Raw genomic sequence first — 16049 nt, 5'->3', positions numbered from 1 at the left:
TGTGCATACATACCTTTGGCTCAGCAATATCACTACTAGGTCTGTATCCCAAAGAGATTTTTATAAAAGGGAAAAGGACCCACATGTACGAAAATATTTCTAGCAGCTCTCTTTGTGGTGGCAAAGAATTGGAAAATGAGAGGATGCTCATCAATTGGGGAATTGCTGAACAAGTTATGGTATATGATTTTGATGGAATTATTGAGTCATAAGGAATGATGAAAGCGATGGTTTCAGAAAAACCTGGGGAGGCTTAAATGAACTGATCCAAAGAGAAGTGAGCAGAACCAGGAGAACATAAGGATAATCAACTGTGAAAGACTTAGCTACTCTGAATCAAGAAAGTGATACAAAACAATTTGAAAGGACCCATGATGAAAAAAAAAATGTTATCTCCCTCCAGAGAGAAAACTGATAAAATCTGAATACAGATTGAAGGATGCATTTTTTATACTTTTTAAAATAGTTTATTTTGTTTGTGTTTTCTTTTGTAACGTGTCTAATATGGGAAATATGCACTATGACCTCACATGTATAATAAAAATCAAATTGCTTATCTTCTCAAAGGAATGGAGAGTGTGAGAGAAAATTTGGAATTCAAAATTTGAAAAAAAAGTGATTATTAATTTTTTTTTTACATTGGGAAAATTTAATGAAATAAAAATACTTTAAAAAATCCGACACTGAGGATGATAAGGAACAGTGTTGGCAGACAGTCACCTAGCATTTACTAAGCTCCTACTGTACTAATTATTAGGGATGCAGGGAAAAGCAAAAGACAGTCCCTGCACTCAAAGAGCTCACAATTTAATGAGGAAGACAACATGCAAAAAAAACTATGCATAAATAACTTATATACATGATAAACTGAGGACAGTCAATGAAGGGAAGTCACTAGAATTAAGGGGGATTGGAAAAGACTTTGTGCAGAAGGTAGAGGTTTTGGCTGAGATTTCAGGGACACCAAGGAAACTAGAAGGAAGAGATAGAGAAGAGAGTTCTAGGAACTGGGGACAATAACTGGAAATGCCCAGAGTAGGAAGATGGAATATCTAGTGCAAAGAATAATAAGTTGGCTGGTTTTCAGTGGATCACAGAGTATGAGGGTGGGGTGGGGTGTGGTAGAAAGTATAAGGAGACTGGAGAAATAGTGTCTAATTGTGCCTACTGGTAGCCATCTCCAGGGGAGGGGAAAAAAAGGCGGGGGAGTAAGTTACTTGCAAACTTTCTTTTACCATGATATGGAAATGCTTGTTTTATTTAATAAATTAAAAATAAAATAAGAAAATGTAAAAATAGGAAAAGTAAGGGACAAGGTAATGGAGGGCTTTAAAATCTAAACAAAAGATTTTAAATTTGATTCTGGAGCCACTGGAGTTGATTGAATAGGGGAATGACGTAGTCAGACTTTTGCTTTAAGAAGATTAATTTTACAGCTGAGTGGGGGGGGGAATGGAATACAGTGGATAGACTAGATGGACTAAGGAGAGAGTATTAACCAGTTTTGTACAACTTCTAATGAAACCAGTGGAGAAAACCACTTAGCCAAAGGTCATACAAGCTCTGGCATGGACACAATTGAGTGGCACCTGAAGCAACTCTGGCTAACACTCTTCTACTTGCCATTACTCTCTTTCTCTGCTTCTCTGTAACATACTTTTCATTTTTTTCTACTCCATTTTCCCCCTTTTCTTGTATTCCTGTTTCTAGTCCTAGGTCACCAAATGCCAGGTTTGTGACCTGACTGAGGCATCACTCCGTAGTTAAAGTGATTTTTAAAAAATCCAGATCTGTGAACTCTAGCATAGGAAATGCTGATGTGGTATCTCCTGCCAGCAGAGATTGACAACTATTTGACAACTTAATAGTTGTAAAAAGTTGCATGGGGCACTACTGAGGGGTTAAGTGACTTGCCTATAGTCATTAAACAACATATGAAAAAAACAACAAAACAGGACTTGTTTCCAAGTCTTCCTGTCTCTAAGACCAGCTTTCTATCTGCTCTGATCTCTGTTTTTATTGACATTTGGGGCAGAAAAAGTGTGTTGAAATAATCAGCAAGACTCCAAATAATTGGTATATGTTTTCCCTGTAGAATGTGGCTCTCATGAGGTGGCACAATGGACAGAGCACTGGTCCTAGAGGTAAGAAAACCAGAGTTCAAATTCTGCCTTACATGCTTCCCAGCTGTATGACCCAAGGCAAATAATTTAACCTCTGTTTGTCTCAGTTTCATCAATGTAAAATGAGAATCATAATTGCACCTACCTCCCAAGGGTTTTGTGAGGATTAAATGCAATAATATACATGAAGCAATTAGCATGGTGCCTGGCACATAGTAGGTACTTAATAAATGTTTATCCTTCCCTTGCCCAAATGAAAGAGCTAAGACTTCCTTTCTATGAGGAATTTTTGTTCAAAGGTTGGCAACCTTTCAAAAGTGTGGTAAAAAGTTTTAACAGTCGGTTAGATAATGGAGAGACACCAGTTTTTTTTTAGGACCACCCTTTTGGGGAGGAGACCAACGGCATGAGCTACACACATCAGTCCGCCTGCGACGCATGCCAGATTGCCTGCTGAGCACTCGACTTCCGGGGTGTGAGCTTAAAAGGCAAGGAGAGAACGGAAGTGGGACTTTTTTTTCCTGCTCCGCTGGTCTCCTGGCTGCGCTGCACAGACAGATGCTGACTGGAGTTTGACTCGGCCTGGCTCTCGGTTAACAGCACGCGCTTGACTCGGTCTCTCTCCCCAAAGGTGGCCTTGGGTTTTGGTGAGTTTTATACGAATATAGACTAAGCCTAGATTTAAGACGATTTGTATTGTATTTCTACTTTCCTATCCTTCTAATCAACATCACCTTGTGACTACCATACAATAAAAGCTCTAACTAGAAAACCAGAAGCTTCTTCCATTTACTAGTCTGGGAGATAAATTAAGGGAAAGGTTAAGTAGGGGAGATTTATGATCTAATATCCAATTTTGATCTCACAAAAGTGATGCGCCAAGTTAACGACCCTGCTATGGGGGTAAGAGGAATTGGAGAGTGGTGTCTATTGTCAGGAGAGAAAAATGATGACCATGCAATGACTTACAAGTGGAAGGGGTAGTGAGTGACTCTTTCAAGGAATGGGGGATAGCCGCAAACAGAGGTAGAGGGGTCACCTAGTAGCAAAGCCTTACCAATAGGCTACTGAAAAGACAGCAGTGTGTGCCATCTTTAGCTCGCATGTTAAATTTGACACTTTCCAGCCAAGATGATTTTCTAGCCTACCACTATTGCTTTTGATTTTCCTGGAATAAATCTGTCAATTTCCAGAAACAAACAAAAAAATTGTAGAGCTGGAAAGGACCTCAGGGATCATTTCATCCGACTACATTTTTTGGGGTGAGGGAGGGGTTTTGTGGGTTTGTTTTTTTTTGTGGGGCAATGGGGGTTAAGTGACTAGCCCAAGGTCACACAGCTAGTAGGTGTCAAGTGTCTGAGGCTGGATTTGAACTCAGGTACTCCTGAATCCAGGGCCGGTGTTTTATCCACTGCGCCACCTAGCTGCCCCTAATCTGACTACATTTTACAGGTGAGGAAATTGAGATTGAGGCAAGTGAAGCGACTGATCCCTGGTTATAATCCTGATTAACAGTAATTTAGGAATAGAATCTAGGCCTTCTGACTTTGGGTTGGATTCTCTTTCCACTATGAACAGCATAATCAAGAATATTAATCAGTGTTTAGAAACAGAAAACAAAAGAAGAAATCCAAAGGAAATAGGTAGCTAAATAGGATTAGCATGAGGATACTGCTGTGTCCCAAGTCCCTTTAGGATTTCCCTTTTTGACCTTGAATGTACACTGATTCAGAGATGGAATATACCCAGGGGGTTATAAACAGGATATACAAAGCCCAAAGAAGCACACAGACATTGTGAAAAGTATATAACAACGGGACTCTAGGAACACAAAGGGAGATAATTAGGGAAATTAGAGTTCATTAATACAAAAATAGATGAAGCTAGGTGATTCTTTTTACTGTCCAAACTATGGGAAATACCCAGCAATGAACATTAGCAACAGCAAAAACTGAGATCTTAAAAAATGATTTGGTGGGAAATGTTCAAAATGAACTGTGTTGTCTCAGAGGATAGTGAATTCCTGCCCCTGGCAATTCTCTGATGGAGGCTGAATGTTGAGGATGTTACAGAATGACATTTTTCTCTGCTAAGAATTGGACCCAATGACCACTGGTCCGTACCAATGGTAAGATTCTATAATTTTGTGATTTTTCTTTACTCAGGCAAGGAGAATGGATTTTTTTTCAGAGTTTTAATTCTACATCCCAAAATATCAAACCATAAATTAAAATTCAGTGTCAACACACTAAAAAAAGTCAAAGTGAAAATTGCAACAGCAAGATTTGGGTTTCATTATAATCTGCTAATTAATATGGCTACATTCGATAACAACAGACCATCAAGAAGAGAATTCTGGGCATGCTGAGGCATGCAGAAAAAAGCCAAGAAAACTATAAACTTCAGAAAAGGAAGCACTCAACTCTTCCCAAAAAATATAACCCCTGCACATAGCTCACCGACCTGAAAGGGAAAGAGTCAGCTGGTTGTGAAGCAGGCCTGTGTCCCTGTGCACAGGCTGACCCAGATTCACAAAGACCTTGGGGTCAAGGAGGCAAGAAAGGATTGCAGAGAATTTGCACTTCCTACACAAACTCCTTTTAGTTTGGCCGATCCCCTGCTCCATAGCTGGCAGCATAACCATTTTCAGTGAAGCCAAGGAGGGGCTCTAAACAAAGAACACTTGGTTCTAACCTCAAACTCACAAAGCCTTGCTATGAATAATTCTGAGTAAATCAATTTATTTCTCTGTTTCAGTTTCCTTAGTTTTGTTCTAATCAGAATAATGTGGCAAGAGGCACCGTGATATAGTGAACAGACATCCAGCCTTGAGATCAGGACCACCTGATTTTAAATCCCATCCCAGAAACCTGCTGACTGTGTGACCCTGGCCAAGTCACCTAACCTCTCAATGCTCCAGGCAACTTTCCAAGGCTGTTTTAAGCCACAGAACAGGTATAGATTTGCATAGGTGAAGGGAATGTCTTCAGTAGTTCTCTGTAGAGTGGAAATCACAGATCCTATATAATAGTATACACACACATATAAATAAAATAGGTATACTATATGTATATTATACATACACATACATGCAATGTATTGTATGTGTAGGTGTCTGTGTGTATGTACATACATACATGTTTATTTGTTAACATATATACACACTATATATAGATATAGATACATATAGTGTATATGTATTGTTGGTATACACACAGAACACATGCATTTCTGTGATAGTTCCAAGGGTCTTTCCAGAATGGCTGGCCCAATTCATAGCTCCAGTGGAAGGATATGAATTTCATGGACTATTCTCCTCCTTTGGCAATTATAATGAATCACAGTTTGGTTAGTTTGTAGTGTTGTTTTCACTTTTAGCATGATATATAGTGCAAGTATGTATCCTTTACAAGATCTATACCTATACCCATACTCATACCCATACCTATACCTATACCTATACAATACCTATATCTATGGGATACATATCTATATGTATCCTTTACAGGGAAAAGTTCTACAGAGGAAAGATAAAAGAACAGAAATATTTTTCTTAAGGATGTATTTGCTTTTAGATATGGATAAAAACATTAAAAACTCACATATGGACTAAGAGTTCAAGATCCACACGGAAGGTTAGAAACCTTCCATCAGCCAGCCACAGAATGAGGGGGTGTCATGAATGAAGTGAGCTTTAAGCGTTCATTTCATTTTACAAAGAACAATCCCTGGGTTATCAAGGTGTTAAGTGGCGCCCCTTTAACTCTCTAGCCCCATCTCTCAGGAGGCTTTTTTAGTCTTTTCTGTTCCACTGAAGATGGTTTCTAGATTTCCCCACGACATAAGTAGTGTTAAGGCCAGCCTTTTTACCTTCATTCATGCTGTTTTCTATATCTAGAATGTCCTCCTACCTCCTCTAGCCAAATTATGTCCAGCACTTTCTTCAAGACCAATTTAAAGACTTCTCCACTAAAAAGCTTCTTTGACTAATATCAACCCACAATGAAGATGTATTGTATTTCTGATGACTTATGGGGAATTTATACCATATAATCTTATTCTGCCATTGGTCCTCCTTTCTTTATCCCATCTCTCAAAACTGACCATAAGATGCTTGGGAGGTAGATAGAACAGGATACCTGCACTAATTGCATAATACATGCTTGCCCAACAATGAATTTGGTGACTTGATGATATACAGTATGTGTCATTTTCACTGGCTCCTTTTCCCTCATTCACCTCTCAAAAGCAATAGACAAGATCCTTTTCTGTAAGGGGTACCACCAAAAGAAAATGCAAAGTAAAAAAAAACAAAAAACATTGAATTTTCACCTCACACCCAATGAGTTGGCAGAGATGACAAAAATAGATAGCGTTACTTTTAGAGGAACTGTGGAAAGATAGGAAATATATTGTTGGTTAAATTGTAGATTGGTTCATCCATTCTGGCAAACTATTTGGAATTATGTACAAAAAGTAAAAGAAAATAAAAATAAAAAACACTATTCGTAACTTTTGACTAAGTAACCCCCCAAACTGGGTATATGTATCCCCAAGGATGTCAAAGATAAAAAGAAATGTCTCATACACCCTCCACAGCAGCACTTTTTATGGTAGCAAATTTTTGGAAACAAAGGTGGTATCGATTGAATGGGGAATGGCTGAATAAACTGAAAAAAATATTTAAAAATTGGAAAAAACATAAAAAGATTTTAATGAACTAATACCAGGGGAAGGACAATATATAAAATGACCATTCTAACATGTAAATGAAAGAAACACTAAAAGACATTAAAAATTGTGATTCATTTTAATTACTGAAATAGGATCATAGTCAATGAAATTCAACCAAACTATACCACTACTAGACTTATATCCCAAAGAGAGCAAAGAGGGAAGGAAAGGACCAATGTGTGAAAAAATATTTATGGCACCTTTTTTTTTGTAAGAGAAAAAAACTGAAAACTTGAAGGGTTTTCCACCTATTAGGGAATGTCTAAAGAAGGTATGGCATATGAATGTAACAGAATATTATTGTGCTGGAAGAAATGATGAAGTCGTTTCAGAGAAAATTGGGAAGAGTTCTATGATCTGATGCAGAATGAAATCAGGAGAAATAAAATGATTTATGCAATGCAACAATATTATTAAAAAACAGCTTTTGAAGATTTTAGACATCTGATCTATTCAATGACAGACCATGAGTCCAGAAGACTAAAAATGAATTATGTCACCCACCTCCTTCCAGAGAGAGGATAGACTTAAAAATGAAGAATGAAATATATTTTCAGATATGGCCAAAGTAGGAACTCATTTGCTGGATTATGTGCATTTGTTATTAGGATTTTCTATTTTCAATTTTAAAAATTGTTCTCAGGGGAGAGAATAGGAAAGAAAGATAATAAATGCCTGTAAAATAAATCAATTAAAAAAAAAGAAATGCACATCCTTCCTCATAGTGAGATGGGGGTATGGAATGTTAGATTTGCTGTTGGATATATTCACTGTTAGTTTTGCTTAATTGTTTTTCTTTGTTACAATAAGTGTTCGGTGCTGGGGGACATATTGGGAAATGATTGATGTGAAAACAAGAGGCGTCAATGAAACTTTAAAAAGAAAAGTAGTGAAATTAAGTGAGAGCACTTACCCAGGTCAAACTGGTCAGAAATGTAACCACAGGTCTGCCGGACTTCTTCACTGTCCCAGCCCAGAGGATAGAGAGCACAGCCAGATCCAATCAACAAGCCTGTGAAAAGATGAGAAAAGAAGGTTCTCATACAACTCCCCATTGTTTCCCTAAATAAAAGCTTTGGTTAAAATGAACATTCAGTGACACAATGAAAGATCACATTGGTCTGCATTTCATAAAGCACCATTATGGGTCCCCTTAGCAATCAAGGGTCAGTTTGATAACAATTAGAATTTCAAACCCACTTTAAAAAGAAAAAGAAAGCCTGGAAGTACAACTTAGTTTGGTTCCAACTTCACTCTTAAAACTTCAAAGCTCTTAATAAATTTCGTTCAGAGAGTCCAGTAAGGAAGGTTGATGTCATTGCTGTTGCTGTGATTGTTTCAACAAGCAAGTGGCAATTCTACCATCCATCTTAACACAGCAAGTTTGCTGTTGGGAACAAGTAATCCAGAAGCCCTTAGGAGTGACTATTAGGCTACACTTCACCATTCATCATTTTTTTTCATTTACACAAGATTCAAAATGGAATACTCCAGCAATATCCAATTTCAGCAGGGCAAAAAGAACATACAGATTTTCATGAGCAATTTCAGGAGAATGAATGAACTCATGAACCATACATGACCCATTATTATGCTCTGTTGGAAATTTTTACATTGACAGAGCATCCAAATGCCTCCAAACCACTTGCTGTCTGACCACAGAAGGCAGAGGCTTATTTTAATCTCAGTCCTCTTGCTGGGGCTAAAATTGAGAGGTCTGAAGATTACACTGAAGACAAGTGACATTTTTATCTGAGGTTATACTAAATTATCTTGGCAACAGACATCGAGTTGATGATATTCAATTGGTTTCACTCTCATTTTTCTCTAAGATGTAATATGGTTTTGCAAGAGAGTATAGGATACCTACATGCTCTAATTTGCAATCTTTTGGCCAAGTCTAAAAGCAACATTTTTCCTTTTTAACCCCGGTGTAGTTACTATTTTCAGAAAATACCAATAATAAGGTAAGTCATTATGATTCAGATATGTACACAAAAATTATATTAAGAAAAGAATGAGGCCCTATCCTGTTAATTAAAAGAATGGAGGTGCAAGGAATCTTGGAGCTCACCAAATTCCTCCCCCCCTCATTTTACAAGTAAAGAAACTGAGAACTAAACCTCTCAATATCACTTTCCTCATCTATAACACTCGGATAATAATACTTTCCCTGTCTAGCTCATAAATTGCAATATAGGAAAGATGTTTGAAAAATGCAAGTGTTACATAAATATTCAGTGGCATTATTGTTATTTTAATCATTACAATCATTAAGCAGGCAGTTGATGTGACAAATTAGTATTTTTTTGGGAAGATCAGTCTAGTTAAGCTGGATAGAATAGACCAGAGAATATTGTTTTTAGCCAAAGGCAGAGAAATCATCTATCTAAGGAACCTGGCATTTTGCTAAGTTATAGGGACATAAGAGATATAAAGGATCTGGAATGAGACAGCATTAGTGGGAATAAAAAAGGGTTAAACCTTTGAGGCATTTTGAAGGGTGAAGCAATAGAATTTAGTGACAGATTGGATAAAGGAGGAAGAGCTGTCAAAATGACTCTAAACCTATGAGACTGGGATGATTGTACCACTGACAAAAATGTAGTAGTTGGGGAGGGTAACCAGTAGAGGAGGATGGGGGTAGGGGAGGAGCACAGTATAAGGCAATGAGTTCAATTTGGGGCATGTTGTGTTTCAAGTGATGAAAGGACATTCAAGATGAGATGTGCCATCAGATGCAAGTATAAAGGAGAGAGAAGTCAGAGTTGGAGATGGAGATTTGGGACTCATCCAAGTAGAGTTGACAGATGAAGCCCTGAAAGAAGATGACGTAATGGACAGGATGAGCACAGAGAGAAAAGAGCAGAGGGCCAAGGACAGAAACTTGAAAAACACCCATGGCTAAGGGGTGGGCAAAGGAAAAGAGGTGAAAAGTCATCAAAAGTGATCAGAGAAGGAGGACACAAGGTAATTGTAGTGAAACAGATGCCAGAGAAAGTGCCTGTGTGCCCCAGGCTCTGAAGACTAGTAAGAATGTGGCAATGCTTCCTAATAAACTACAAAATATATGAGGGCTAGGACTGTGCTTCATGTCCTTCTCCAAGTGTCTAGCACAGTGTCCTATCCACATTGAATACTGGGTAAAGGACTGTTAAGTGACTGACTGAACTGGATTTGACAACCAAGGAGTATTAGAGTATTATCACGGTAAGTATAAATAAAACCACCCTTTATATATATATATATATATATATATATATATATATATATATATATATATGAACTTCTCATATCTTCAAAATAACCAATAATAATTGATAAAATCTGCTAATCCATGAGGTGGACCTGTAGAGGGAATTCAAAAGTCCTTTCCAATGGAGTACACTATAAAAATTATGGACATAGGGGGCAACTAGGTGGTGCAGTAGTTGAACAACTGACCCTGGATTCAAGAGGACCTGAGTTCACATCCAGCCTCAGACACTTGACATTTACTAGCTGTGTGACTCTGGGCAAGTCACTTAACCCTGATTGCCCCCCCCCAAGTAGACATAGTCCAAATGTGCAAAATTAACTATAATAAGTGATTTGAAGAAGGGCATAGAAAGCATATCAGATGTGCAATTAATATAAAGCTGGGCAGGAGAGCTATTCTACAAGACAACAGTACCAGAAACCTAAAAGATCAAAACAGGTCAGATGAAATTTAATATAGAAATAAAGGAATCTGAACCAACAATCAACAAGTAAAGGCTGGGGAGATCTTAATAATCATTATAATTTAAAAAGACAGAGTTATTAGTTGACTATAAACTTAATGCATCAACAACGTATTGTGGGTGCCAGAAAAACTCAGAATTATATGCTGCATTAATAGAAGTAATGTCCAGGAAAAGTGTGGTCATAATACTACTGTATACTGTTCACTGACCTGGTCAGACCACATCTGGAATGTAGTGCTCACTTTTAACATATTTTGGTGACTTCAGAGGGCAGAATGATAACTAAAAGCTATAGAGAGGCAACTTGGTTTCATGTAAAGAAATACTTGCTAACAACGAAGGCTGTCAAATTATGGAATGGGTTACTATGTAAGGGAATGAGTTCCTCTTTACTAGAAGTATTTTAGCAGAGAATGTCAGGGATCTTGCAGAGAGGAATCTTGCTTGGATTAGGAGATCAGGTGACTTTGAAAGGCCCTTCTAGATCTAAGATTCTGTGATTGTAGTTCTGGGTTAACAAGGAAAAATCTATTCTAGACCAATCCCTAATTAAACCTCAACTTTACTGGGTAGTACAGTTTACTCCACTGGAATAGACTTTTGGAGTTCCCTGTACAGAGCCACCTCATGGAGCAGCAGATTTTATAGATGATTGTTGGCTATTTTGAAGATGAGTCAGAAGTCCTCATGTACATATATGGAAAGTGCTTCACTTGGTGTTTTATTCACACTGACACTGATAATACTCCCAGGTTGCTTTAAGTGATTATGAACAAAAATAGTGAGTTCTATAATTCTTACAGATCTCACTCAGAAGCCCCATAGTGTAGTGAGAAGTACACTGTTACTTGAAGTTAGAAAGCTTGCATTCACATTTGACTCTCTCAAGTATTAGTTTTCTAACCTTGGGTAGGTATTTCACTTTTCTGAATCTCCATTTCTTTATCTGCAGAATGGGAATACTAAGACTTTTCCGTAATGGGCTTGTCATGGGGATCAAATGAGCTTAGAAGCTGACATTTAAACAATACTTTATGGCTTACAAAGCACTATTTCCACAATACTCCCATAAGTAAGTAATGAGACAGAAGGTTTGGGACGACGCTTGTGATTTCATTGGCATAGGGAAGTACCAAATGAGGAAACTCCCTCTACCAGCCAATTTCAGTGCCTTTCTGTAACCTATAGTCTTACAGAGTTTCCTAGGACATTTAGCGTTTCAGGGATTTGCCCAGGTTCACAGAGTCCATATGTGCTAGACGAACACCTGGCTTTAAGGTTGGCTCTCTACCCATGATGCCTTGCTGCCTTTCTATATGAGATAATATAGGTAAAGTATTATTCTTTATGCAAACTATTTTTATTGCTAACTAATGATTAGCATCTGGGGACCCTCAGTCTCAGTCATCAGTTCACTGGACAAAGTAGGACTAGATGCTGGGAATTTTCCCTTCTGTAAAATGTCTATTCAGAGTAAGCCCTAACACTCAGGCAAAGGAATATTAACATAACAATGGGATTCCTGCCAAGAATCCAACACAAGTCTCTCCTCAGCCTGTGCCAATCCCTCTCCTCAGGTGGTAAGAACAGAGTCTTCATGCTAAACTCATAAAGGCCTAGTTCTCTCCAGCACATTTTTTGGAAGATTTCCTATGACCTCACTTTTTTTCCACAACCATTACTCTATTCTTTTTCCACATTAAAAAAAAAATGAATGACTTTTTCCAAACACCATGTGCTCCGTGGTTACACTAGTGCCCAGCAGCCATTAATCTTTTATGTTTGCTGGATATATCTACCCACCCCCCAGGTCCTTTATCTGATATACTGTGGCCTCAAGAATCACTCAGGAGACTGAATTTCTCTACTTCACATGGATACCCCTCAATCTTGTGGTGTGTCATCTGGGCATTTTCTCTGGAAGGTGCTGACAGATCATCTCAAAGGCCCTGTAAGCTAATTTATATACAGATCATTTGCCATCCTCACTGGCCCAGAAAACTGCCTTTGCTTTTTCTTTCTTAAAAAAAATAATACAACTAAGAACACATGTGCTGAAGGAAGGGTAGAGCAGGGGGTGGGGTGGGGTTTGATCCTTTAAGAGAACCATGCTGGTGTAGGATGCTCAATTTGGGGTGGGATGCTTTTTGTTCCCTATAAAGAAAGCTTGGTTGACAATATGGTCTGTTCCTTTTTTCTCATTATGTCAGATTTTTAGGTGCAGGCCAGAGTCAGTGCTCATCCTATTAACTAGTTAGTAAGCTCTTCTGCAATTAGCTAGCCAGGACTTCAGAGCAATTCTAAGTGGAGTCAGTGCAATGGCTTAAAGTCATTAGGCATAATTATCCAGCATTTTAAGTGAAGAAAAGGGTAGTTGGAAAGAGGTTGATTCATTTAAACCATGTGTACGCAAAAAGGGAACTTTTTTCCTTCCAAATCATGCATAAATGAGATCTACAATCTGGCCTTAATCTATATTTACAACAGCCTTTAGTAACCTCTCATGATACTGAGCATACATGGTTCTCCAAGGCAACTATGTGATGGGGTGAATAGAACACTGGGCCTGGAGTCAGAAAGACCTGAGTTCAAATTCAGCCTCATACACTTGTGTGATCCTGAAAAAGTCACAATCTCTATTTGCCTCAGTTTCTGCAAACTGTAAACTGGGGATAATAATAGCATCTATCTCTCAGGGTTGAGGAAGGATTAAATGGGATAGTATTTGGAAAATGCTTAGCATGCCTCGCACATAATAGGAGATTATTCCCTTCCCTTCTGCTTAAATATCTTCAGTGACTCCCTATTGCCTCTAGGAGAAAATAAAAAATTGCTAAGGCTCCAACTCCTAAAATCCATTCTTTCCTGCTTGGGACTACAAAAGGTAAAAGAGGAACAAACTAGATTGAAGAAGTCTGTTCCAAGACAGAAATTCTCCAGAATTTTCTGTGCTGCATCTCTAGAACACCATTCCATCCTCCCCTCTACCCTGACACCTCCTCCCTCTCCCACACACACAGAGGATGCATATATGCATACACAGGGCATGCTCTATTGTTGGCTGCAACTATATGATCTGAAGAGCAACTCCTACAGGCAATGTGATTGATTCTCAGGGCAAGCCAAACTTTCTGATATCTCCAGCACTTAACATAGTGCCTGGCACATAAGAGGCACTGAATAAATGTTTATGGACCAACTAGTGACTGATTAACTCCTTAATTCCCTCGGAATAAACCTGGGCTGAATGGGACAACAAAGGAGGGAAGGTCTGTCCCCTCTCTTTGAAATACCTAGAAGATGTTTCATCAACACAGGGGCAAGAATTCTGTTCTAGACGTACACAAGTCATTAAATACTTAAATACAAACAAATTGTAACTTGAAAATATATTTGTGTAAATGAAATAAAATAGAATACTTTCCTCCTTCTTTCCCTCCCAATCTGTCCTCACACAAGTGGCAAACTTTAGTTTAGTTTTTTTTATTACTTTTTTTTGCAGAACTGAAAACATCTTTAGTAAAATACTTCATTGTACAAAATTCCTACCAATGTTGTTTAATAATTGAAAATCTCACCCCAAAGATTCAAAAATAGAAACAGAAATTCTAGCTTAGAATGCAGACTCTTTATCTGCCATATCATTTGTCTAGGCAAACTTCTCCTTGTGTGTTTTATTATAAATCTTCTAGACTGGCACTCCAAACTTTTTATACTACATGATGGGGCAGGTAGGTGGCACAATGGATAGAGCACTGGACCTGAAGTCAAGAGGACCTGAGTCCAAATCTCCCCTCAGATACTAGCTGTGTGATCCTGGGCAAGTCACTTAACTCCAATTGCCTTAAACATTTGGGGCCATCTCCAGTCATCCTGATATATATCTTGCCACTGGCGCCACATGGCTCTGGAGGAGAGAGTGAAGTTGGTGACCTTGCACAAGCTTTCCCTCATTTAAATCAAATTCAGTGCAAGTCATGACATCACACCAATGTTATGGTCCTCTTTAAGAACAAAGGACCAGGGGCCGCTAGGTAGAGCAGTGGATAAAACACAGGCCTTGGATTCAGGAGGACCTAAGTTCAAATCCAACCGCAGACACTTGACACTTACTAGCTGTGTGACCCTGGGCAAGTCACTTAACCCCAACTGCCTCACCAAAAAAGACAAAAAAAAAGGACAAAGGACCACCAACGACAGCCAGGTGATGATAATGCTGGGATCCTGGTAGTTGCATTTGGATGTGCTCAGGGCAGCCTGCTTGTTTGCTTCTCGGTCTGTGGCTTGAGTGTATAACTTTATGAGCTGTTGTTTTCTAATTTGGCCAGCATTTTTTTTTCTTCTTATCCACATGACTCTTGGACTTGACATCCTTTCTCACTTTGGCATCAATCCTTGCTCCCTTTGGCTCCTGCTTTTCCATTACTAATTGCTCCTTTTTAGCATCAGTCTTTGCCTATAGATTTTGCATGGACTTCTCAAAAGTCTTGGGGAGTTGATGGGTAATGGTTGCACAGAACAGCTATGACCCAATTGGTTCCTTTGTAGGACAAAAATTTAGCTGCTATATTGTCTTCAGGATTGGTCAGTGCTTTTAATTGTTCCTGCAATTGGGACGGATGCATTATAAGTCCTGAACAACTCGCTTGCCAATCCATCCATCTGGTCCTGAAGATGTTTGTTCAAGGTTACCATATTAACTCTATCAAACAGATCATCCCCTGGAACCTTGTTCTCCATGAAGAGCTGCAAATTCTTAAATCCTGGCTTTTTAATATAGACTCAAATAACAGTCTTTTTCCTAGGAAGGCAAATTCAATATCTTTCTGCCCGTCCCATTCACAGTGTAGCTGTATATGCTCAACACAAAGAGAACACCAACCAGATTTTGTTTAATTTCTAATAGATTCCAAGTAAAATGCTTTTTCCCCCTTAAATCTCATCTCTCTTTCTAGCTGATGTGTCAAAAAAATATACAAGGCATATTGGACATCAGGTAAATATCTCCTGAGAACAGCAAAGAGAACATCCATCATCTGGCCCAGTGGAAAGATTACTGGCCTTGAAGACTGGGTTCGAATCTCATGTCTTCCATATGTGACTACTTATGTGACCCTAGTCAAGTAACACTGTCCTTTGGCCTTAGTCCCACATGTGTAAAGTGAGCAGGCTATACTAAGAGGCCTCTGAGGTCCCTCTGAGCTTTAGATCTAAGATCTTTGCAGCGTGCTTTATATTACGTGGCTTTAAAAACACATTGATGATGGTCTGCTATATGAAAACAAGCTTAGGCCGTTCTAATACAATTCTCTGGTAAATGAAAAATCTGAGTTTAACCCACTTAATGGTAATATCCTCCTACCCCAGGAGCTTGGCAGCTCAATATTTGAGTAAGATATATACACTGTCTCTGTGTGTGGGGAAGGAGGTGGAACAAGTATGGGGCAAGCTATTATTAACTCTCTGG

The 16049-nt window shown here is 38.6% G+C and overlaps 1 protein-coding gene across 3 annotated transcripts in view; it reads right to left on the bottom strand.

Annotated features, from left to right (window-relative positions):
* LHFPL6 (LHFPL tetraspan subfamily member 6) overlaps positions 1–16049 on the bottom strand; it is a 314124-nt gene that overhangs the window by 38559 nt on the left and 259516 nt on the right. For all 3 annotated transcript variants that reach the window (XM_043990919.1, XM_043990916.1, XM_043990918.1), the window contains exon 3: positions 7771–7869. In XM_043990919.1, the coding sequence (XP_043846854.1) occupies positions 7771–7869 (99 nt within the window). The remainder of the gene's footprint in view (positions 1–7770; positions 7870–16049) is intronic.

The sequence above is a fragment of the Dromiciops gliroides genome, chromosome 3 (genome assembly GCF_019393635.1).
Source record: "Dromiciops gliroides isolate mDroGli1 chromosome 3, mDroGli1.pri, whole genome shotgun sequence".
Taxonomy (NCBI): domain Eukaryota; kingdom Metazoa; phylum Chordata; class Mammalia; order Microbiotheria; family Microbiotheriidae; genus Dromiciops; species Dromiciops gliroides.
The sequence above is the reverse complement of the archived record's forward strand: the minus strand, read 5'-3'. Positions and strand labels throughout refer to the sequence as shown.